Source organism: Palaemon carinicauda, chromosome 24 (assembly GCF_036898095.1).
Source record: "Palaemon carinicauda isolate YSFRI2023 chromosome 24, ASM3689809v2, whole genome shotgun sequence".
NCBI classification, from domain to species: Eukaryota; Metazoa; Arthropoda; class Malacostraca; order Decapoda; family Palaemonidae; genus Palaemon; species Palaemon carinicauda.
Window position 1 is genome coordinate 90,699,683 of NC_090748.1, and position 27,006 is coordinate 90,726,688.

The 27,006-nt window shown below is 39.3% G+C and overlaps 1 protein-coding gene across 1 annotated transcript in view; it reads right to left on the bottom strand.

Annotated features, from left to right (window-relative positions):
- Positions 1-27,006, bottom strand: part of BTBD9 (BTB (POZ) domain containing 9) — a 90,632-nt gene that overhangs the window by 48,497 nt on the left and 15,129 nt on the right. Inside the window, exons 2-5 of the mRNA XM_068348328.1 lie at positions 25,804-25,996; positions 13,148-13,277; positions 11,509-11,739; positions 3,972-4,130 (exon numbers count right to left, since the gene is read on the bottom strand). Coding sequence (XP_068204429.1) covers positions 3,972-4,130; positions 11,509-11,739; positions 13,148-13,277; positions 25,804-25,996 — 713 coding nt within the window. The remainder of the gene's footprint in view (positions 1-3,971; positions 4,131-11,508; positions 11,740-13,147; positions 13,278-25,803; positions 25,997-27,006) is intronic.

Consider the following 27,006-nt stretch of genomic DNA (forward strand, 5'->3'; position numbering starts at 1 on the left):
ATAGGTTGAGGGGAACCTATTGACTGAGCCAATATCAAAGAATAAGCATAATCAGTATTAACCTAATTTATCTACTTAAGATTCATCACTTTCATAAATTATTCTTGCCTGCTCTTAATCTCCCTTCAAAGATACCTCACCTCTCAATGGTTTGCTCATCTGTAAAACTGTTTTAATAAATACAGAAACTATTAAAATTACTGCTCGTACAGTATTATCAAAATCTCCAGCACTGAACTTTCAAGAGCTAAAATTCATTCACAACCTTATTTGTATCCAAGTGCTTTCAATTAGGAGCCTTTAATAACACATTACTGTTAGTGTTCAAGCATACATTAGCAGTAACATGAGCCAATACTGGAGCATCAAAACAAAACCTTTAGTTAGGCGATTAGGAAAATGGGTTCGGAATGGAATATAATATACTGCACCCAAGTGTCTGGAAAATAAAGATGTAATATATACATTATCAATTTTTGAACATGAAGGTTGATCATGTATGCTTGTCTCAGGACCAGAACAAAGGGTATATGTGACATCCAAGTTTCTATAGTGTTCATTTATCTTTGTCTCTGATTGTGTTTGATAATCAGGATTTTGACAAGCCACAGAATTAATAAGAGAAGCAACCAAGGCAAATTTTTAACTTTGATGATGTCAGTTTGATTTTTTAGCATTCCAAGGTGTATCATATATAAAATAAACTGTTGCTAAATCCTTACACCTAATCCCTCTATTTGAAACTTTTAGCGTATGTCTACTGTTCCATAGGTTAGGCTGTTGGAAGCACTATTAGCAATTTTCTTAACACCTAACGATACACTTGATGATATAGGAATAGCTGGTTTCACAAAACTGGAGTGGCCATTTATGTAAGTCAGTCTTGTATTACAAAACCACTGGAGCAGTTCTCAAGTCTCCGTCAGAGTCAAGACGTCCCTCAAGTCAAAGCCGTCACCCTGTTTAGGAATTACTATCGTATCAACATTATACAAATGTTCCCCTTTCAATTCTATCTCAAATCCTATTTAAAACTAACGACTGTATACATATTCCATCTTGAGTTACTCTAGATAATCTAAACAATCCAAACATTCACACTTCAAACCATATTGTTGGCCTCTACATGCAATGCAAAGTAAATGAGGATCTTACTCCAATATCTGCCTGCATTCACTGAAAATTTAAATCACTAACATATTCTACAATCAAAGAAAATATGCAGTACAGTATCTTGATAATCTGACCTACCCACTAAACATAACTATAAAGTTAACTTGCTATCTATTTAGAAATGATTTAATAGCATAAATGAAGTGAACTTCTCATGACACCTATAAAAATGGAACAACGGTGTGTAACCATTATGTTTCTGAAAACTATTCAAGTATATACAGTATCAGAATATTACCCTTTAACTCTTTTAAAAGATAAACAGCTTAGAGCTAAAACAAATAAAATATCTCATTAAAAATTGCAATATCATGCTTCTCTAAGTGACTAAAACTTACAACACAATATCTCTCTCAACAACTGGAAACAAAATCAATTATGTACTTGTTAAGAATATGCCCTACATGTAAACACGGAATGGAAGTGTTGACCGAAACACTGCTTACATTAAGTTAATCCCCTACAGTATGTTTATAATTCAATTTGAACAGTATACTTTACATATACCATACATACAGTACATTGTATAAGTAACCTGAACTTCAGAAGTGGATTTACTTAACATGTAACCATTAATAATTTTTCAAACTTCTACCATGAAGCAATCATCTGTAGCACAGCTGGCTTCTATACTGTATTAGGACTACATACAAAACCCGAATCTCTTCAAAATGCTTTTACATTAGACTAAAGACAGCAGTTGAATCTCTGATGCATATATTTGGGATTATCCAAACATTCAAGTTAGACTGATTATTATAAAGTGGGCCCTCTTTCTCTTAATCAAAATTAGCTCTAAACCGTTTACCGTACAGTACTTTAGAAAGTTATTAGCGCTCACATTTATATTGTTATTCATTGTGAAAGAGGTGTTTGGCACCTCTGAGGCTCAACAATAGTTCATATGATAGCCAATAGGATCCTGTATTTACATTATCATAAGCTAAAAAAGGCTAATCCTATCATGGAAGTAATCACGCTGCAATCTTTAGTTCTCAACAGCATTAAACAAGCCTAAGGATATTAAGAAAACTGTATTTAAATGTAGTTAACAGTATACATCTGGCAGGTTAGGCAACCATCCCCAAGTATGCTACCTCATCATTCAATACTGTAAAGACATATCTGGCCTTATTAGAGTAGCATAAATAAATTTTTAAAATTGGGAAACTGTCCTTTAGTCCCATCAATTTCCTCCAAATCTTTCATACTGGCTCACCTATATGCCATAATGGCCATGCAGTTTATGTCAGACCAATGGCCGGAGCTACCTCATCTTACCATTTGCCACTAACTAACTACAATTCAACTGATGCTCCCACTCTATCTCTTTCCCAATGTCCACTAAATTCTATCAAAAATTCTTCTATTACCAACTTAACTTATTCTTCCCTATATTTTTCTAAACATTTTGCACATAGATGTACCTTAAACCAAATAAAAACATACCTTCTAACTCTCTGTTTAAATTATACTACCAGTGTTTTCAAAATACTAAATTGATTCGACATGGAGAGGATGGTCCTAGAGGGGCACTTGTTTAAACTAAGCCTGTGATTGCTGTTCCTGCCAAGGGTGCCGTCTATTGGGATGAATAACCATCAAAGGGTAGGGGTAGATGGGAGAGGGAGAAGATTTTTGTTTTTTACTTAGAGGTTGGTAAGCCAGTGGCTTTGATAATTTCAGCATGATGACCAAAGGTAAGATTCATTGAAATAATTAAGCACATAAATGGCTGATTGGCTGTAATGTATACAGGTATAACATAACCAATATAAACTTCACACCTAGATAAATATCTAATCATGAACAATAACACAACATCTTTTTGGAAATCTTTCCAAATTGAACTACTGTACAGCTGTTTCTACAAGCAATAAACTTCAAGTATATCTTATATGGTGCCTACCAATAAATGACTATAAAGATATATGAGAGAGAGAGAGAGAGAGAGAGAGAGAGAGAGAGAGAGAGAGAGAGAGAGAGAGAGAGAGAGAGAGAGAGAGAGAGAGAGAGAGAGAGAAATTTTTCTCTGAATACAGAGATTGGGTCATATGGGTTATTCATTAAATATCCATAGGTCAAAAAAGTGCATATGGTATTGAATTGAAGTAGCGAAACATGTCATACTTTCTGTTCTATGTCTGCTGAAAGTAGTACTCTACTACATTTAAGCCATTCTTCTGAAAGTTAGGAATTTTGACATGGTGGCATAGTTAAACTACCATAACTAATAATGCCAAATGATACAAAGTGCTAAGATAAACCAACAAATTTCAAGCAATTATCTGAGTGTCACACAGCGATGCCAAGATTAACGTTTGCTATATGAATGGCAAAAGAATCTAGTTTTTATTCATTGCTTAATCAATGGCCAAAAAAGAGAGAGAGAGAGAGAGAGAGAGAGAGAGAGAGAGAGAGAGAGAGAGAGAAAAAAAACTATTTGTAACTTAAAATTTAACATATTCAAAAGATACCCACTAAGATAATTCATTCATAATTCTAAACTACTAAACAGTTACTAAACTTAGGCTCTAATAAATCCTATCTGACTAGAAATGTTTTTAACCAATAAACTACTTGAAAACGATCTCAAAGGATTAAAGAAAAGAGAATTTGCATACAGTATGGAAGTCTGCACTTAATAATACTTAAATATTCAAAAGATCAGAGAAAACCAAAGTTTCTCAACAAAAAATCATACTCTTGTGTTTTAAACATTAGATTGACCAAGCTGAAAAAATTGCAATTTTCTTAAACCAAAGTGAAAATGTAAAAAAAAACTAAATTAAACATACTGATAGACTAATCAATGGCAATCTGATCTGTGAAAGGATTTCTTGTGTTTCTTCTTGTGAAAGTTCGGAGTTCCGTTCGACCCATTCGCTGACGCCTTGAAAAATATGTACCTCAGGCGCACAAAAGGAATCACGTCCAATAATTGCTTTAAGGGCCGACTGAAAAAGACAAGAAATAAAAACACTGCATTACAGTACCAAGATTTGAAGTAAAAAGTAAATCTTTTAAAACAGCTGCATAAAAGAAAAACAAATTTTAATAAGAAAAACTACGAAAAATTAAACATTACAGATGCAAACCTTTTAAAATATACAGGTGTACTGTATCAAGATCTTGTGCTGGTATGAACCAATTCTATCATGAAACATGTAAGATTTATTATCCATTCACTAAAATAAAAACGTATAAGTTCTGACAGGATCCAGTTTTCACCAATCTTTCATAGACCTATTACAGTATTTGAAAATTATTCTGGGAGTTGGATCCCACAAATTGAAAAATTATTTTTATATAAAATTAAATTTGAAAAATAAATACATGCCAAATTCAATCCCATATTCATAATGCCAGGTTCAAGTAATTAAATAAAAAATATAAAATCTTTAAAAATCAATTTGTATTTTTCCTAGCTATGTAATTCACGGTCCTTTTCAAAAGGCATGCATATGTCTTCAGCAGTGCTGTAACATCCAGTGAATTGTTAACTAGGTAGTTAGAATAACATGTGACACGAGGAAGTACAAACCGGCTTCCCCAGTCACAGAATTGTAATTTCTATCCTTAGGCCTAGAACTGAGAAAGGCGGTTAAGGTAGGAGATTCAATTTAAAGGAGACTGGTTTATACAGCTAAGAAAAATAAAAATTACTTTTGAAATTTGTTACTTGTTCCTACGAATACTGTACGAGTGCCTTTCGTCCTCCAGAATAGGGAAACTAATTAGCGAGGAAGTCCTCTACATTCTTTGCTTTTGTGGGAATGTTAGCCTTCTTGGTCTTGTATGGGAGCAAAGAAGGTGAATTCAACAACCTCCTAAAAGCTAATCATGGGAATGTAAAAGCTGTTAGAGCTTTGGCCATTACTGGATCATGGAAAACTTATTTCCCAAACAAGATGATGTTGTTAATGTCAAACCAGGCAATTCAAGAAAAATATTTGGAAAGACACTGACCAATCCCACTTGCCATAAGGATGGAGTTGCTTCTTGGTCTGCAATAAAGGTGATCTATTGTGTAACTCCCTAGCATGTAACAGTTGCAGCTACTGCATTCCCTTAAGAAGGAAACAAGAAAGAGGAAGAAAAGTCAGTCATTCATGCTGAACACATTACCATAAATGAAATGTATACTATGTCCTGTGAGGGAGCTGATAGTGTTACAAAACTATTGAGCAGCCAAATCAAGATCCACGGAAAGTGGTCCAAGGCCCTGTGGGCAATGCTAGTAAGGTACATTACAGAGCGGTAAAGGTGGTCTGAATCTTGATTCAGACTTCAGCTCCAAGTAGGTCGACAAGTAAACCTGAAAGCTACTGACAGGATTAGGCTTGTGAGTTTTTTCTTGATATGACAGAGGAATGCAATGACCAACCTGGGGTCACCCCAGAGTGTCCCACGGAAGGGACCAGGAAGGTGGAAAAAAGTTCCACTCTTCCTAGACAGCACTTCTACACGATCACTGGATGGACCATTCCCTGCTGCTGGTATGTCAGGATTATCTGCCATACCAGGCTCACATCTGGCTGACCGAGTTGGGGGAAATATTCACAGGGTGAGTGCCAACATTCCCACCCCGAGGAGGTTGGCTTCAATGGCAGCAAACACTCTACCCTTACCTGTCCTACAGTGCTAGTGATTTGTGCACGTGGGACTGCTCCCCAGCAAGCAATGTCCTAGCAGCAGCTATCACACCAGGCTAATGTTTCGCTTGACAAATCCCGAAGGAATCAGTCAGTGGGTGAGTTGCGTTACTCCCTCCTCATGGAGGAGAGCAGCTATCTAGGGAAAGAGCACTCCTCCTATTCACAACAGGAACAGGGAAGGTGGCAAAATATCTCCCCTTTACCTGGCCTATGGAGTTAGCACTGGATCCCGACCGGGACAGTTCACCTGCATTCAATCCAAGAAGAAAACTGTCATATTGGCCTCATGACCATTTGATCAACTCTAAAGGTACCCGTTGAAAGATGAGAACCAGTCCTTCCTCTGGAAGAGGAACAGCAGTTTCCTAGGGGCCAGGCCATTACTTTAATGTTACAACATGAATGACGAAGGAAGGGGCAATGCTCACCCTCAACTGAGCTACAGATCCACCTCACAGACCTTTAAGGTAACAGTCAGCAAGTGAAATCTGTAACTTCTTCCTGAAGGAAAAAACATATGCTAGAAACCCCAAGAAACTTTTTGCGAATGACCTCCTGCACCGAATCAACTGATTCTTCTTCCTTCAGGGATGAAGTGTCTCAAGAAGAAGTTAATGGAGGAGATAGAAGAGAGAGCAAACTCACTCTTCTTTTGTTCTTTCTTCTCGCTGTACTTCCTTGCTACCATGAGTGGTTAAGCAATTCCTACTGATCACAAACAGGTGTGCTACATCTTGAGTTTTTTTATACATGTACAAGGAAAATTTCCCCAAAACAGCTAAAGTACAAGGAAAAATTCCCGGAAAAACAACTGAAGTACAAGGAAAAATTCCCAACAAAACCGCTAATGTATAAGGAAAAATTCCAAGCTAAATAGCTAAAGTGCAAGGAAAAACTCCCAGCCTAACACCAAGCATTTCCGGTTATTTCGTCCTTTGCTTGAGCATATGAAAACACTTTTCTCAATCAAAATCCTCAGGTTGTTATGAGTAAATAAAAGTCTTGATCTCAGGTGGACACTCCCATGAACACCTTAGGAATGAAAGAGGTATTTTGGAATGACTGAAGGTTTGCATGAACTACGTGTCCCTAGAGTTGCAAAAAGTATAAAGTATTTTTCTCTGGAAGCTAAGCAAAGGTTAAAGGTGTCCAATGAAATGTGAATAGATGCTCATTAGAATGTTAATAAGGCAAGCCCAACACTGGAACATTGTGCAAGATGCTCATTAGAATGTTAAGAGGGCAAGCCCAACACTGGAACATTGTGCCTAACATCCCCAGTACACCACCTAAACTCACAGGCCAAAGTGGGACTCAGTCTGCTGTCATTGTTAATGCAAGGTTGGTGTGTTATCACTGTACTAGCCAGGAGGCTAGAATGAAGTCAATGTTCTAACTGAATGCAGCCTGATAGGTACTGATTCTATTGACTCATGAAGAGCCGACAAGAGATGATTGTAGGTCATACAAGACTTTGTGTAAAATTCCAAGATCGTCCCATCTATTGCATGTTTTGAGAAGGAACCCAGAAGGTCAGTCTGGAACGGATTCTTATGGAAGATGGTGACAATGTTTAATGCAACTGTCTCAATGTTACCCTCCTGAGAATTAAATGAGGAGAGCAACACTTATCCAATCATTATAACAAATATTGTCTCTGTTTCCAAAAAGGGTTACTTTCAGTCGATGGTACCTCAAAGTTAGTGACTATGTGGTCATCAACCTACTTTGGAAATTGTTTCCTCTCAAAAAAATACAAAACACTAATCAGAACAAGTCCAGGAACAAATACTCGAGAGGAAGATAACGAATTGAGCCATGAATGGTCTTATTCCAAGTGTGGGAAAGGGTCCCAAGCACTATAAAGCAAAGAGCAGTACCGCGTACTCTCCCTCTGGTATATGGATGTGAATGTAAGGTCAGAATGCTCAGTCTATGTAGTCCTAGCCCACAGGAACAGTACTAAGTGGTGGTATCTTCTCTTTTGGAGTTTCCAAAGAACTTATGGAAAGAAGAGAGACCAAAGAGATATTCCAACGTCCAGGAATGAGAGAAGGCGCTAAAGCTTCTTGATTTACTAGCTCGTGCCATGATTGGATTCACATGGGATTCATCAGATGTGGCCCATTAGACCTTCATAATTATCCACAGTTCTATGTGATTGGCCCTATGTACTGTATAGGTGATCGCTATACGCATAGGTGATCGACACCCCTCATTGGACTAATCAGCTACTGGTATCGATGATCATGTACTGACTTTTTGTCCAATGTCACTTCGTCCGACGACACTTTGTCCACGCTTTTTTGTCCAATGTCTTTTCGTCCGATGGACTTTTAGTCCAACGACATTTGGTCCAATTTTGAACTGTTTCAAGCCATAAAAGAAAAAAGAAAAACCCTAGCCAATTCATGACTTCCTAAATAGAAAATTAAACCTTATAAGGACTTTCTCCCATGTTGTTTATAATAATATAATAATTAACTGCCAAACTCTAAAGTATAGGAGTGAAACTGGTGCATATGCTGCTTTCTCCAAAATCTGTTTTCCTCTTTGACTCATATCCAGTTACTAATCTTTTGAGACGTTCGGTGATTTTTTGATAATGTAAACAAGAATTTGACGGATCTCCTCAAAGTATTTGAGTTATATTACCTTGAATAAATCCTTCTTCTTCCTTAAAGGTTTCGATAGATTTCCAAATGTTCAAATGTGCTCAACCGCTGAAGGTTTTACTTTTCTTTTCTTCTTCGTTGATTGTATGAACTTTGCCATTTCGGGATGGGCAGATTCAGAAACTGAAGTACTAAACTTGCAGAACACTATATATATAGTATCATACTAAAGAGAGATAAGGAGAGAGAGAGAATGTTAAGCATGACTAATGGAGTAATTAGAAAATGAGCATATTACTTTATCACAAAAGCCAATAAGGTATAAACTTTTAACAGAGAAGTAAAGCAAACGGTAATAACAATCTCTTCAAACATTTGCTTTTTTTTAGAAATTGGACCAAATGTCATTGGACCAAAAGTCCATCGGACGAAAAGACATTGGACCAAAAGACATGGACGAAGTGACATCGGACAAAAAGACCACCCACCATCGATGATCAGCCTCGTATCAGTCTGCTGCAGAAGTAGCTGTACTGGACCCAAAGTCAGCTGTCCTAATCCACACAGGATTGGGTACCGTGGTAGTAAAGTCTACTCTCTAAAAAGAGGAGATTTAGAAAGGAAGTTGAGGAAGAGGAGGAGGAGTCTACTCTCTAAAAAGAGGAGATTTAGAAAGGAAGTTGAGGAAGAGGAGGAGGATAAGGTCATATGACAGAATATTCATACTGTCAATTGCCTAGCTAGGAGCTGGTGGTAGTGGCATATCATTACAATTTACTCTATAAACAAGTAGCTGGCCTTCTCTGGATTTTCCCTGAATTAAGAGTGAGCTTCTTTGAACTTTAATCTGATCATGAAACATACTTACCTGAGAGGAATAATGACACTTACGTACTCCTCCCAACGTTCTCTAAATAAAAAAAATTGTCTCCAGCACAAGACACAAAGAGGATGCATATCAAGATCACTCAAAAAAATTCTTATACACAACAATGCAGTGATTGCTAACAAATATAAAAAAAAGTAAAAAGCTTCAAAATTAATATAAAAGAAAAACCTGACACCTGGGGCAAAAAAACACAGTCGTTACTGTCCCACATCACCTATTATACTGAAGTAGCAATACGACATGATTTTATTATTGTTAGATGCTGGTCTCATTGTTTCAATAGTCATTAGCGTATTGGAAAAAAAGAAAATGGGAAAATTCTTAATCTCAAGGAGTACCTCGACATTCCAAGCTTCCGAAGATTAAAGCAATGTGAACATCAGAGGAGGTTTGTAGATATAAGAAACTTATCATAATTTTGTTTTATGTATAAATTTCTCTTTCATCATTATACCCTTTTAATTTCTCTGCTACTTATAGAGATACATAATTATTTCAGGTGGTGTGTAGCTGCACTTCATGAAATAAATTCTATATTTATGCTATCCTATATTAGACTATCAAAAGCGAGCATTAAGCTACAGGAGTCATTTTGTAATGTAGATATTAATTATACTATTATTATTCACTAGATAAGTATAAATAGTTCCTGACTTTATCTTTATTTCAGTTTTCTTCATTGTAAAAGGTGACAAAGATTAATATGATTACTGTGCATACACCAAGGAGTGCTCACGACATCAAACTAAAACTTACTCTTTAGACCTGTTCAGATTAAATTCAAGATTCTTTCAACACCTTAATTACCAATTAAAAATAATTATTCTTACAATAAATTTGATACTATTTTCCATTTTTTTTTTCAATGCTATTTTTAATCTTGAAGACTGAAATTGGGAAATCCTTTCTACCTAAAATACTTAAAACAATGAAAAAATATGATAACAATTCATCATCATCATCTCCTACGCCTATTGATGCAAAGGGCCTCGGTTAGATTTTGCCACTAATCTCTATCTTGGGGATTTACCGTATTTCCCGTGTGATAAGACGCTACAAGTGGTAAGACGCACCCTTAAATTAGCAAGGCAGTTTTAGAAAAAAAAAATTGATGATTTAAAATAGCACAAATCCCTAGTCTGTGACTCTAGCATGATTATTGTCTTGCACAGTAACTTTTCTTATTTTAGGTGAATTATGAAATGTTTAAGATAATATTAATTAGCTATATGCCGATTATCCCAATTTTATTACATATTCATACAAGAAACCACTAAACCAGTCGTAGTTTCCACCACAACTACAAGTTTAGTCAGAGTGTTTGGTGTTTCAAGTGTTGTTTACATGAAAGCAGAGTTGCCAAAGGTGCATAAAATTTTGTTAGAGAGGTGAAATTCTAATAGTGTTTCCAAAATTCCTCATATAGCCTATAAATTTTCACACAAAATGTAATTATTGATTAAAGAAATCTAGACATTTTTTAGGTGGAATAATTTTTCTACTGTTTATGTGATTTTAGGTCTAGATACTTTTCTGCAAATTGGTAATACTGCATAAAAAAAAAAAAAAATGCTACCGTACTTCATTAAAGGAAGAGCAATATAAAAATAAATGAATTTATTACATATGAATGATAATTGTATGTTTATATTCTATCTCTCGTCAGTTTGAGTGCTCTCGTGTCAATAGTTGGGTGTTTGAAGGGTGTCAGACTCCTTTATACAACTTTTTCTTAAGTGTTAAGACGCAGGGTGATTTTGGGGGGCATTTTTCGCGAAAAAAGGTGCGTCTTAGGACACGGGAAATACGGCAATTCAATATTTTTCCATTCGTCATCTCCTACTTCACGGTTCATTGTCCTCAGCCATGTAGGCCTGGGTCTTCCAACTCTTCTAGTGCCTTGTGGAGCCCAGTTAAAGAGTTGACGAACTAAATAAATATGCAACTCTTCTAGTGCCTTGTGGAGCCCAGTTAAAGAGTTGACGAACTAAATAAATATGCTAAGTAAATATGCTATTAGTAGAGTAATTCAATAAAAAAGCACTCATTTGTAGAATGAGAACTAAAAGGGCAGTAATAATGAGTTTAAAAAATCCAAAACCATTCATCACTTTGAATACTGTACTGAAGAAAATAAAATAAAAGATATCTCAGAACATTTAATTAAACTTACCGGTGAAAGAGAGTAAAAAGACTCATGGCTAAGAATAGAAAGGGCATTCTTGTCCATAAAATCCTCGCAAACTGTTTTCAAGTTGGTTAGATTATAGAGTGAAGCCATGTCATATATAACACAGATGTTTGGAATACAAAGGGCATCCTTCAGGTAGTCACAGATGGCAGACTCAAGATCTTCGAAGCCATATTGATGAGCAAGGCCAAGGATATCTAAAACTGTCTCTTCCTATAAGGAAAATAAAAACAATATGGATTTAGTTTTAATAAACAGTTTAGAAAGATTTGGAATTAAATAAATTCTTCCTTCCCATCTTATTTCTTTCTATAAAATTAGCCATTTCCCACGATAGTAATCATGGACAAAAGGAAAACTAATGATGAGCCACTTTTTAAAACAGTTACGCTGCCTCAAAGTCAATTCGTAAATATTGAATTCATCCATATGTTAACCTTCTCTGACCTGTAGGAGACATTCAACTCTACCTTGCATGAACCCTCAAACATGATTATCAAGAATTTTGGCACTTAAGACATCAAAAACTCAGGCAATCCTGCACTTCACAAATTTTCAAGTCACCGAGTTATATCATAGCACTACTGATTTATATTTTTTATTTGCCAACACTTTTGCCATATCTGTATATTGTATTACTACATTTCTCTCTTTCAATTTCCCTCACTGACAATATACTGTACTATACTAAACATACAGTACAATACTTACAGCAGCTATCTTAATATTCTAGTGTTTCATTTTCATAAAATGATGAGCACAGCCTAACCATCATACATTCCATATCCACCATAAATCCTAATCTCCTTTTCTACAACTCTTACAGAGCTTCTGGAGCTTTTTTGCATCATTTACCTTCTTATTCTACCCTCAAATACCTCTATAAAACTGCTACTTTTATTTCTTAGTCATTAATTCATCAATGCTAAAAATCTCTTCCTTTTAATTATTTTGAAAATATGCTAGTCTAGGACACCCAACAATGTCATTCAATTTTTTTTTTTGCATTGTTAACTGGCTTATATGAGCAGTTGGGCTCCCATGGTGTCTTTTTCAGTGGGGTATTAGGTCACCTGAACTCTATCCTTTGGTAACATTGCACAGTAGCAGTGTACCTCAGCTTACAAGAAAGTTTAAATATTGAGCATACAAAATCAAATCGGTTTACAGGTATTGTATGGGTCTGCGGGCAAATATTTTGCTCTGTTAGATGACCAAACAACACTGAAGTATCTGCTGCAGTTGAAGATAACAAATGATGGATAAGATTGATTAATGGTTTTGTGGTGAAACTGTGGGGAAATAAGCTACAGTATACTTATTTTGTAATGACACGTATAACAATATGATCAATGTTTTTTAGAGCAATAGCTTTCATGTACTGACAAGTTACCCTGAATTTTTTTAAAGTACGGACTGCAGAAAAGGTGCTTGCGTAAGAATATTTCAGGATTACATAGTTCAAACATGGATAGCTTGAGGTAAGGTAAAGTACTTAGTTAAACAGTAATATATTAATCATAAATAAAAAAAACCTAAGTTATTGACCATGTAAATGAAAACTGGCACTTTCTACCTCTACAGCTCTTATCAAAAATTGGAGATGTAATTTCTGTCTTACCTTTTCCGAACTAAGGCTGACCCATCCGGTGTAAATATACTTCAAAAGAACTTTAAATGCTGTTAAATTTGTGTCTTTGATTTCAACTTCTGCTTGATGACTTTCTCTCAGTCCTCCAAACAACAGGGCCCTGAAAATAATGTTTAAAATGAACTAGTTTCAAGAGAATTTCAATTCCTATTATACTCACTCTCAATGCTCCATACATAAGCAACCGGAAAATAATTTTAACCAGATGATATTACACCGGTATTACAATAAACACTACAAATTTTAAAAAGATTTTTCAATTGAAAAACCATTTATTCCTATGCAGATACAACCTTTCCGGTCATTTAAATAGGTTACTCCTAGTTCTTTTCTATGACCAAACAATAATAAAAAGAAAAAAGGGCTCTGTTGTACCATGACTGGTTACTATGCCATCCCACTGCTGGTCAGCGTTATGGGTGGCTGCCAGTAGGCTTCACTCTATTCTGGTTAAAAGTCTAGTGGGGTGGTTGAGGCGGGATCTTCGCTTAAATGACTCGCGTTGGTATAGCTAGGAAAAAACAAATTGTTTTTAAAATTTGTAGTTTACTCCTATGCGGTAAAAACTTCTGGGTCACTTTAATGGGAGTCTTTCTTGGGCAGGGGGAAGTCTCCCTATGACAGTTACAAGCACACGTAGATGTAAGCAAAAGTAAAAAGAGGATAGGTAAAGACAGTCCAACCGGCTCTAAAAGAGGCAAGGTTGTAGCAACCAATACTTTGGGTCCAGTCTAAGACAGAGATAATGCCATATAAAAATCAAGCATCAAACAAAATCAGTATATCAAAAATAATCATACAGTATATGAAAGAGAACATGTTATTTTTACCAGCATCAGGATGAGATCCAAGCAAGTACTCCAGATCCAACTTGTGAGTATAATCAGACAATCTACATTTCATACCCTTATAATATATAGAACAACTGATGCCTTGATAAAGCATTAGGTGTCCAGTAAGAGCTTAAGTTAAACTTTTTGTTGAGCTGCAACAATAGGCCTTAAAGAAAAAGTGTTTAAAGATCTTTGAGAACAATCTTTCGGGTAGTGATCCATGAAAATGTTCTGTCATTTTCAGACACCAGCTCTGAGAACTTGGGCTAGTGAGTGGTTCTTTCAGGACACCAGGGTTGCAGCAAGACCATGGAAATCATGAGGAGGGGGGTCCCTGCCGACGGTTCTTCTGAGGATTTAAATGCTTTCATAATCATTTCTTTTACCAATAAGGACATTAGATTTTTTTCAGATATCTTCTTCTTGGAGCAGTCTTTAGCTCTAAGATAGGCTGTTCTCTTCAAATACTATCTGACTGCTCTTACAAGGCAGAGTAAAGATTATAAGGGTCATCAGTTACCTTTTTGAGAGATGATATCGTGAGTCTAATCTAGCATCGTTAACAACCGGATTTTGAGTTTTGCCCACAAACTTAGGAACAAAGGAAAATGATAGTTCCTTCCACCCTTTGGAATGTGACAATAGGCAGGATAGACCATTTAGTTCACTTACTTTAAGGTTAGATCCCTGTCTAAAGCTTTATGTACGGGTTCATAGGTAGTCTTTAAAGACCTAAAAACCTTGTCACATCCCAGGATGGGGCTTGAGTTCGAGTTCCTGAGGGTCAAGTCTACTCAAAAGGTTATAGTTCAAGAGACTTGTTTTGCCCTAGGGGGACAATGGTGAGAAGCAGTGACCGTAAGCGATCGGCCGGCATCTCCATCTGGGTGCTACCTCTACATTATCTGGATCCGAGAAAATGAAAGGGAGGTTGGGTAACTAGTCGTTAGGTACATTGAGTACCAGGTTAGCAATGTCAGCATCCATAGGAGGAGGGCTCGGATGGGTGCCAGAGTGGACATGAGATCTCCTCTAGTATGAAAGAGCCAAGGGAGGCAACTTAGAAGACCTGCTTGTTTAACGAGTTCTCCGAGGCTGAGACTTAAGTCTGGTTAGAGGAAATAATGTGTATATAACACACTGCCTATTAGCAATTTGCACAAATGAGGGCTTACTTAGGCCACCCAAACGACGGATTAGGCTCATGATCGTGATGAAAAGTGATGCTTCTAAACCAGACAATGGAAACTCGAAGGGGCAACATCAGCTGAGCTGGTGCCCCAACACGCAGCGAGGTTTTCTGGACGGTTCCACATCGGGGATAACTGGTGGTTCTACCTTGATAGTCTCATTAGAAGATCTAATGTTTCTTCGAATGTCCTTCCTCCCTCTAGTAATATTCAGTGATTGGAGAGAAGAGGCGGCAGAGAAAGAACGAGAAGAGTCATGCTCACTCCTACCTCTCGCAGTTTGCAAGGGAATGACAGCGAGTTCTCTTTCCAAACTCATGTGAGAGGAGAAGGATTTCTTTGAGGCAGGCCACTTAGGACATCTTCTACAAGGACCATATCTACAGCATCTAATTACTATGAAATCATGTTTCAGATGGAGGTGTCACTCAAGGAAAAAAAAAGGGAAAAATGATTCTGGCACAATAAAAACATGTAAAATCTGATTCATAATTAACATTTGGCCAGGTACTTTTGTGAGTACTTTGTGTTAAAGCAACAGGTTTGTCATTCATATACTGTACCCAAAAGTTATTGAGGATTGTAAGCCGAAGCTACCTAATATTGAATGGAAGCTGACAATGGAACATGACCATGAGGGGTTCCATTCATATACAAGCCTGGGTCGTGGCAGCACAATTAGAACGTGCATTATCAAGTGACAGAATAATACCCATCACGCGAAGGAATATCATTATGCGTTGAAATGGCAGCGCGTTCAGAAACGTTATCACACGTGGACACAGCAGCACAATTAGTGACGTCATCATGTGTGGGCACAGCGGCACGTTCAGTGATATCATCACGCATGAGCACAGCGTCGCGTTCAGTGACGTCATCCCATGTCGGCTCAGTGGCGCGTGCTGCTTGGAAGAAGACACAATAGATTCAAAGCAAGTTGGTCTGACCAAAGTTGCGATTGTAGATATAGCCTAAGTGGTCTGACCACCTTCAATATATTGTAATGGGAAGTTCTGGAACAAGCCCAGAGAATTTGTAAACGCAGTGCCAAGGATTCCTGGGGTACAAGGCAAACCCGGCTCATTTGCGGGAAAAGGATAAAATACAGTATATCCTTCAACAGGGGTACCACCATACAGGGGGTGTGGAGGGAATGACAGTCTCGACTCTAGGGAATGGGCGACTTTCGATGCTCTGATGGGAGATTTAAAAAAAAAAAAAACGGATAAGATTAACCATATAGGGGTCCCTACTTGATAACTAGTAGGAGGCAAGTTAGATCTATGCATTTCTGAATAACCTGGGACTGAATCCGGCTAGGGAGAACAGCGTCTGTAGCCTAGGGGTCTGTCACAAGCATTGACTAGGGATCACTAGGCTCAACATCAATATTAGGTGATAATACTGTATATACTGAAATTATGATCATCCATAAATTATCATTAAGACTGTTATCCTCCATAACTGGAGCTTCAGAAGGGTCAAGACACGAAGGAGCACAAAGAGGGATATCTTTTGATACAAAAAAGAGCTTACACTTCTTGCCATTACTGGAAGAAGACAAGGAAGGAGAATTGATCTCTCTTAATTGGTTTTTTGCGTCGAGAAATAAATCTCTCCCACTGGGAGGCTCGCCACTTCCTACAATTCCTACATTTAGATGCCACAGAATATCGTTTGCCATGGCATAGGCCATTGTTAAGCAGAAGCATAGCACAGATAATAATAAGCACACTTAGTGACAATGATGAAGAAAAGACACCAAGCACTTTTCACTATAAATGGAAATCCAGTGTGGATTATGTAAATCATGATCGTAGAGAGATGAGGGGCGACCTCTCAACGGCGACCAGAAGATGAGTGAAGCTTAACGGCAGCCATGCATAACATTGCCCAGGAGTGGGGTTGCTATGGTAACTAATCATAGTGCAACAGAGCCCTTTTTCTTTTATTATTGGCCATAGAAACCAGGACTAGGAGTAACATTTAAATGACTCAGAAGTTTGTATCCGACTAGGAATAGAATACAATTTTAACAGAACTTGTCTTCAACATTTGATTATACTAAATAACGAAGCAAATTTCTTTAACTATATGAACACTTATCAAAATCTATATGCTACACACTTCAACAATACGCTTGGTGACATAAAATCACGGAAAACAAGAGTTCATTCTGAATGTACTTAGCCTACACAGGGAGGTGCCTGACCTTACTGGCAAGGGTCTTACTAATTAGTATTTGTAAACAAATCTACTCTCACTTTTATTTTGACCCCACCAAAAAATAGATGGCAAGCTGTCTCATTTCGATCAAGTTTGGACGCTGCTCCTTCCAGAACTGTTGGTGATGATAGTATTATGGGAAGGTTACCAGTTTCCTTTTGAATTCCAGACCCTATTATCTGTCAAACTAAAGTTCTTTCCTTTGTACCACCATAATCTAAAAAAGAACCACCATAATCTAAAAAAGACAAGAATTAAACCTGAAGAAATATCTAGGTTGTTATCAAAAACAACAGACTGAGTTCTGGTTTATTCTTTAGATTTTACAATTGTCTTACTCTGATACAGAAAACTTCATGGAGTTGGAGACCAGCCCTAGATGTTTCTTATCGCAAGTTCTTATTTCTAGCCAGGTTCTCCATGGAAACTTTTTTCACAATTTCAAATATAATTCAAAATGGAGATTGTATGTTTCCATCCTTCCACTGTTTAAAGGATACTCATGAATGGCAAAGGCAAGGGACAGTGACACTGCCCAAGCTGACAGAACAATGCCCTAGAGACTGACCATATATCCAAATGATCAGTGCCCAAGCCCCTCTCTACCCAAGCTAGGATCAGGGAGGGCTAGGCATTGGCTGCCGATAACCCAGCAGATAAACCTATAGGATAATCAACCATGCCATCTCCCCCTTCTTTAGCTCACTTGGATGGTGAGGTTGCAGACACTTCGAGAAATTATCGAGTTTGAGCGGGACTCAATCTCCCAGCCAGCAGAAGGACAGGTAGGGATGTTTCTGCTAGGTCACCACAACCCTAATTCAAAAGGGAGATTACATGGCGTCAGTTGACCAGTCAGACATTTATTTTCATGTTCTAGTTCACCTATATTCATGAAAGTATCTAAGCCCAAGCCACAGGACCAAAACCGAGTAGCCACTTTGACCTTTACCTTCCAGCTACGTTGAAATCATTTTCCTATTAAAGGAGAAGGGTTTATATAAGTGTAGAAACAAAGAACGATTAGGGCTTAGAAATTTAAATACTCTGATCCCATAGCTGAATAAAATTACTTTCCAATGGGACTGATATGGTTGAAGGGCCTAAATAGATAAGGCTTGGTTTAAACTCTTGTTCTGCGGTGTATGTAAATCAACAAGACCTCTTTATAAAAATGTTTTGTACTTTTTAAGAACCCTGTTAATAATGCTCATAAGCCTTTTGATGAAACTTGTCTATCAAATTTGAAAATGAAAGTTTCATGATATTAGAGCAGTACTTTAGCTACTACTATATTTTTGAACTTTCCTAGAATCCATCTTTAGAGAAATTTTTAAACAGACAAGTAGGATTGAGCTTCTAAACCATAAAGTATTTTCGGTACATTTGATTTTCTTCCCATACAAAAAATGTTATTTTCCTTAGTAAAATAAATTTTTGAATATACTTACCCGATGATCATATAGCTGCATCCCTGCTGCCCGACAGAAAAAAACCTACGGGCGGAATACACCAGCGATCGCTATACAGGTGGGGGTGTACATCAACAGCGCCATCTGTCAAGTAGGTACTCAAGTACTCGATGTCAACAAAGAACCAATTTTCTCCTCTGTCCCACTGGTTCTCTATTGGGGAGGAAGGGTGGGTCCTTTAATTTATGATCATCGGGTAAGTATATTCAAAAATTTATTTTACTAAGGAAAATAACATTTTTCAATATCAAACTTACCCGATGATCATATAGCTGATTCACACCCAGGGGGGTGGGTAGAGACCAGCATTACAAGTTGACATTATGAGCTAAGTATTCCGTATTTCATTTTAGCAGTTATTCAAAATAACAAGCATAAAATAAATAAGTACCTGGTAAGGAAGACGACTTGAACAATTACTCTGCCTTTTTAAGTACGTCTTCCTTACTGAGCCTCGCGATCCTCATAGGATGCTGAGCGACTCCTAGGAGCTGAAGTATGAAGGGTTGCAACCCATACTAAAGGTCCTCATCAAAACCTCTAATCTAGGCGCTTCTCAAGAAATGATTTTGACCACCCGCCAAATCAAGTAGGATGCGAAAGGCTTCTTAGCCTTCCGGACAACCCAAAAATATTTCAAGAGAAAGATTAAAAAGGTTCTGGAATTAGGGAATTGTAGTGGTGGAGCCCCCACCACTACTGCACTCGTTGCTACGAATGGTCCCAGAGTGTAGCAGTTCTCGTAAAGAGACTGGACATTCTTAAGATAAAAGACGCGAACACTGATTTGCTTTTCCAATAGGTTGCGTCGAATATATTTTGCAGAGATCTATTTTGTTTAAAGGCCACGGAAGTTGTGACAGCTCTAACTTCGTGGGTCCTTACCTTCAGCCAAGCTTGGTCTTCCTCATTCAGAAGGGAATGAGCTTCTCGTATTAACAGTCTGATAAAATAGGATAAAGAATTCTCTGACATAGGCAAAGATGGATTCTTAACTGAACACCATAAAGCTTCAGACGGGCCTCGTAAAGGTTTTTAAAATAGAACTTAAGAGCTCTTACAGGACATAATACTCTTTCTAGTTCATTTCCAACCATACGATAAGTTTGGAATATCGAATGATATTGGTCAAGGCCGAGAAGGCAGCTCGTGTTTGGCTAGAAAACCAAGATGTAGAACATGTAGCCGTTTCGGATGAGAATCCGATGTTCTTGCTGAAGGCATGAATCTCACTGACTCTTTTAGCTGTGGTTAAGCATATCAGGAAAAGAGTCTTAAAGGTGAGATCTTTCAGGGAGGCTGATTGAAGTGGTTCGAACCTGTCTGACATAAGGAATCTTAGAACCACGTCTAAATTCCAACCAGGTGTAACCTAACGACGCTCCTTCGTGGTCTCAAAAGACTTAAGGAGGTCCTGTAGATCTTTATTGTTGGAAAGATCTAAGCCTCTGTGACGGAAGACTGATGCCAACATGCTTCTGTAACCCTTGATAGTGGGAGCTGAAAGAGATCGCTCTTTCCTCAGATATAAGAGGAAGTCAGCTATTAGAGTTACAGAGGTACTGGTCGAGGATACGGATACTGACTTGCACCAGTTTCGGAAGATTTCCCACTTCGATTGGTAGACTCTAAGGGTGGATGTTCTCCTTGCTCTAGCAATCGCTCTGGTTGCCTCCTTCGAAAAAACCTCTAGTTCTCGAGAGTCTTTCGATATTCTGAAGGCAGTCAGACGAAGAGCGTGGAGGCCTTGGAGTACCTTCTTTACGCGTGACAGACGTAGCAGGTCCACCCTTAGGGGAAGTGTTCTGGGAACGTCTACTAGCCATCGAAGTACCTCGGTAAGTTATTCTCTCGCGGGCCAGAGGGAAGCAACCAGCGTCAACTTTGTCCCTTCGTGAGAGGCGAACTTCTGCAGTACCTTGTTGACAATCTAGAACGGAGGGAATGCATATAGATCTAGATGAGACCAATCTAGTAGAAAGGCATCTATAAGAACTACTGCTGGGTCCGGGATAAGTGAGCAAAGTATTGGGAGCCTCTTGGACATCGAGGTTGCAAAGAGATCTATGGTTGGCTGGCCCCAGGTGACCCAAAGTCTCTTGCATACATCCTTGTGGAGGGTCCAATATGTTGGAATTATTGTCCCTTCCTACTGAGACAATCTGCTATGACATTCAAGTTGCCTTGGATGAAACTCGTTACTAGTGAAAAGTCTAGACCTGTTGAACAGGAGAGGAGGTCACTTGCGAACTCGTACCATGTCAGAGAGTAGGTCCCTCCTTGCTAGGAGATGTACATCAAAGCAGGGAGTTGACCGTGTTCACCTCCATCACTTTGCCTTGAAGGAGAGACCTGAAGCTTTTCTAGGTCAGACGTACTGCCAGAAGCTTCTTGCAGTTGAAATGCATTGTCCTTTGACTCGAGTTCCATAATCCCGAGCATTCCCTACCGCCTAAGGTCGCACCCCAGCCTACGTCCGATGCGTCTGAGAAGAGAACGTGGTTGGGAGTCTGAACAGTCAGGGGAAGACCCTTTCAAAGGTTGATAAAGTCCTTTCATCAAGTCAGACCAGACTTATCTTTCCGGAAACCGGGATCGAGACCGCTTCTAGCGTCTTGTCCTTTCCAGTGAAGAGCTAGATGATACCGAAGAGGACGGAGGTGTAGTCTTCCAAGTGACACCAATTGAACCACGGATGACAGTGTCCTAACCAGACTCATCCACAGCCTGACAGGGCCGTGTTCCTTCTTCAGCATCTTCTGGATGGATAGCAGGGCTGGGGGTTGATCGTCTTGTTCAGCCATGTCCTCATCAGAGGGTTCCTCATCCGAAACTGATGAGGAAACGGCAACGGAGTGGGCAACGTCTGACTCGCTGAATCCGGTCGCACTGGTGGATGCGTGACGGAGCCGGACACAAGATCATGGTACTGCTGCACAGTCTGTGAACTGTCAACCATGGGGACGCGAGGAAGTACAGCGACAACCCGAAACTGTCTAGACTGTCTGGGTTGTGCAGACAACCCCCTACCGGGTTGCTGAGGTTGCCGCACTGCGTCACAACAAGTCACCTCTGCTGGTTGTTGAACGTCTTCCTAGTGACACACTGAACGTCCACAACCACCTCCGAGAGTCGCTTAACGTCAACGTGCGACTGGCAACCCACACTGGGTCGCACCGGTGGAGGAACCATCTCAACTGGCGGACGTGAGTAGGATACCTCAGCGTCAACAGGGCGTACAACCAACCGGTAGGAAGGTTGTTGGCTAGAAGGTTCTTCTCCGTAAAAAATCCTCTATCAAGGACTAAGCTTGGACTGCATGTCTTGCAACAAAGCCCATTAGGGTCTATGGGAGCAGGTGTGGCAACAGACGGGGTTAGCGACTGAAGCGGAACCATTTACCATCCCTGGAAGCATGTTATGCTTTAATTAAAGTCCATAGGAGGCTAAGCAGCTTAAGGCTCCTCTCCAAATGACAGAGTCCTCAAGGGAATATCAGAAGGAGGGAGAACAGCACTTTCTCATCTACAGGAACCATGTCCGAGAAAAGCTAGGTTATCTCAGTGAGGGTTTCACTGGTGCATAAGCAGCAGACCAGAAGGCAACGTTATGTAACTGCTTGACAGTCTGTGAACTGTCAAAAACTGAACTGTCAACCACAACAGGTGCGTGAGGACATACAGCACTGGTGCATTAGCAGCAGACCAGAAGGCAACGTTATGTAACTGCCTGACAGTCTGTGAACTGTCAAAAAACTGAACTGTCAACCACAACAGGTGCGTGAGGACATACAGCCCTGGTGCATAGTAGCAGACCAGAAGGCAAATTCATGTAACTGCTTGACAGTCTGTGAGCTGGCAACAACCAAAGCTGTGTGGGGAAGCCTCAACTCCTGACTGACTAGTCTGCTGCGGGCGAGAGGCGATAACCACAGTGGGTTGCGGAGGCTGACACACCGTGTCAAAACACGGCAGCTTGTGGTAGCTCACGCACGGCAACGGAGTGCTCCGTGTGTCTGTGGGAGTCAGCATGCGTCTGGCAGGGTCGACTGCGCATGGGTGGAGGAGCTCTCACAACAAGAGTGTGGGAGCAGGCAGCCATGCTGGGCGCACAACCGTGGCAGGCTGTAGGCAAACGGGTGCATCGTCAACCTTCTCCGCAGTCGGAGTGTGGGAGCAGGCAACAACCAAAGCGGAGTGGTGGTGCGTGGTGGGGACTGCCGTGGGTTGCGGAAACTAACGCATCGCGTCAAAACACGGCAGCTTGACTCCACCTTCCCACTGCTGATGCGGTAGCTCACGCATGTTAACGGAGGGAGCCGCACGTCGGCTAACGTTAACATGCGTCTGGCAGGGTCGATCGCGCATCGGAGGTGGAGCTCTCCGCAGCCGGAGTGTGGGAGCAGGCAGCCTCAGCGTGAGCCAGGCGCACAACCGTGGCAGGTTGTAGGCTAACGAGAGCAGTGTAAACCTTCTCCGCACGAAACTCCTGCATAACCGCAGCTAACTGAGTCTGCATAGACTGCAGTAAAGACCACTAGGGTCTACAAAAAACGGCAACAAACGGAGCTACTGTCCGTTGTGACTGAGGGTCTAAAACAGCTGGTGCGGCAACAGACGGAGTTACTGCCTGTTGCGGTACCACCTTGCCTCTCTTGGGAGGTGAGCAGTCGTCGGATGACTGCAGCGAGTCCGAACTGACCCAGTGGCTACACCTAGGCCGTTGGACTTGCGCGGAAGGGATCGACTTGCACTTAAAAAGCTGCAAGATTTGGTCCATGGTTTCTACGAGAAACCTCTTCCGCAGACGAGGAATAAATGGGCTCTCTCGTCTTTGTGTGGGTGGGGCGATCACGTCGGCAACGTGTGTAGATACACCCGAAACCACGGAGGGAAACGTCTGTTCGTCGATCAAGGCCTGTGGAACCCATAAGTCGTTCGACATTACTTCTCCCCTGGGCTTGGGAGCTTGTAAGAGGTCCCGGACTAGGTGAACAACTGGCACGAACAGACGAACCCTCGAACGCAACACTGTAACACTTTGCGCATATCACTTTATCACTTTTGATTTTCTGTTTGCACTTATTTCACTGAAATCGAAACTTTAACTGATTTCTACCTGAAACACGCAATCCTATCCTTCATTAAAAGGAAGTAATTGCGAAAACAGTATACAATGCAACAGAAAAACATAATTAAAGATAAAGAATTCAGTGGCTGGAAAAGAGACTAAACACTAGATCAAATAAACTACGTTTAAAATCTCTCACCGCATAAAGCCTGGGAACAAGAATAAAACTCTAGAAACGTTTTACCTTCTTCCCCTACAGCGAACGAAACGTTTATTCTCCTCTCTCTCCCTCCGTCTCTATCTCTCTCTCTCTTCTCTCTTGACTTAGAACCTGAGAGAAGAGCCCAATTATATATCGTTAAAACATATTATTTGCTAACGGAAAAAACTGAAAGGTTTCCCAAATAAAAAGTTCCTTTATTTAGAATTTAAACCATTTAAGCTAAGAAAGAATGAACGAAACGCTAGAATCGGTTTACTCTTATTGCAACGTGAAACCGTGAAATACTCTCTCTCTATCGTAACGATAGAGCGCATGTTGAACGTTCTGAACATCAACAACTGCGGAGACTAAACTAAACGTTAGTTCATCTTTGAAAACAGTACGAGACTATCAAAGAAATTCTTTCATAAAACATTAAAATTAAAAAAGTATTAAATTCTTAAAAGGTAAATACGATATGACGGGCTCAATGTTAATTAACTTCGGTTCCAAGTAAGGACCGCCTACTATTAGGAAAGGTCGCATATAAACAAACATAAAAATTAATTTTTATAAGTTTATAATAAATGGAAAGTTAATCGAAGAGGTCTATAAAGGCGGAGAGATATAAAATAAATAGATCTATAACTTGTTAAGCAAAATTACCAAAAACCTAAACACACTTCCGTCTAAGGGAAGGGTCGGCCATTTAAAAGTGAAAGAGAGTCCATACTCTCTTCGTCACCAACACTTCCGTCTAAGGGAAGGGTCGGCCATAATTAAATCTATCCAAAACGAGTTCAAGTTTTGAAATGAAGATAAAACCCCTGCATAGCAAAAGCTCAAAACTGGAATAGTGTACTTCACCAAATCGTTGTGAAAACAAATCCAGTTAGGGACGGCGTATTTAGTAGGTCTTGCCAGTGGCACGACAGAGGGAAAATTGGTTCTTTGTTGACATCGAGTACTTGAGTACCTACTTGACAGATGGCGCTGTTGATGTACACCCCCACCTGTATAGCGATCGCTGGCTTATTCCGCCCGTAGGTTTTTTTCTGTCGGGCAGCAGGGATGCAGCTATATGATCATCGGGTAAGTTTGATATTGAAAAAATAAAAATTGCGAAAAATAATGCCTGAATATTATCTTCAACTTATTGGTCTATCAAAATAACGTCATCTTTAGTAGTCTCTCAATCTTGTTGGGTATGCGGCTCAAAAAATGCATGTTATCAGATTTTGTCTTCTACTCCATGTATTGTCAGGAAACTACAAACATAAACATAAGTATGTTAGGAATTAATCATTGACATAGCACCGACTTCCTTTTAAAGGTGCTCGCGCGAGGGTAGTAACCTCTGCATTCCATGCTTTTATCTTTCTCTGGTATATTTAGAAGATTTATATCAAAAAAGTGTAAAGAAGGATCTTTTCACCAGCCGTCACAGGTCTCTCCCCAGAAATAGATTTTTCCTTCGTCAAAATCCCTTTAGTTATATGCCCCTTCCCCATCACAAGTTTAAACATGTACAATAATTACAGTTATGGGAATACAGCACAGGTGAAGTTACTAACTCTTATATGGTATAGGCAAACACTAAGTAAATATTTTGTAATTCAAAAAGAAAACTTACCTAAAATACTGACTTCTTGCTGCCAGGATAACTCTATGAGCATGAAATGTCTGTCCATTAACTTGCAAAGTAACATCACTATACTCGTCGTTGAGATACAGAGCACCAATATCGTGGGCCAAATTACTAGAATGATCAACTACTTCCCCAGGGTAAGGGAGACCCAGATGGATGCTTGACATTCTTGTCCTTCCTCTGGAAAAAAAACAAACATGAGAACTATAAAGTTTTGTATATACCATACGTAATCAATGACTGTTCACTTTTCTAGAGAATTTCAGTGTGATTTCAAAATCACAAATTCTAAGTAATTTGTATTTTTCCTAACATACTTACCGAGAACTACTTTCTTACGAGATACCTGGAATCTCCTCTCATCTGACCAGAGTTTTGTATTGTTTACCCTACTTCCGTTTCCTGTGAGGACTACCCCAGGCGGAAGGATACGTGCCCTGAGGTCAATCCCGGGTCAGGCCGCGTGCTAGCTTGGGTCTCGACCCCCAGTAAGTTTTAAAGGATTTCAATAAAATACCAGCAAGATGATTATAGACAATGCCAAATGAAAAAAAACATTATGATTTTCTTGCACAATTGAGTCTTTTCATACAAACAAATCAATCTTGCAATGAGTTTTCTCCTAGTTCCACCCACAAGAGACATAGTCTAACATGAACTCCATATAGGTTATTGAATATGACATGTTTCAGGCAAAGAATGGGTTAGCCTGGGAACATACATAGCAGTACAGTACATGATGAAGGCATAAGAATTTGGACATAGCCCTTTTCTAAAATAAATACAAAATATTGTTACAAAAGTAATAAAATAATTCACATTTTTCTAAATACTGTATGTAATCAGCCTTGAATGAAGGAGTATTATTGAAGTCTGGTAACATAGACAATTGGTGGTAGGCAGTAAGTGGGGTAACCCCCACACAAATATATAACCTAGCACTTCTTCCTCTGGCATCAGGATCCAATGATGGGTGATTGTAGTGGGATAGTGATAAAATACTGTTTTACTTTCCTCACTAAAATACTGTTTTACTTTCCTCACAAAAAAAGAAAGCGACTTAAAATTTGTATTCTATTCCCATAAAAATGAAACCTTTTGTCTTTTACACATATAACTCACTCTGAATACAGGGGAATTGCCTCTGAACTTATGATAGCTCCTGGGTAACCAACATCATTTTCGGGT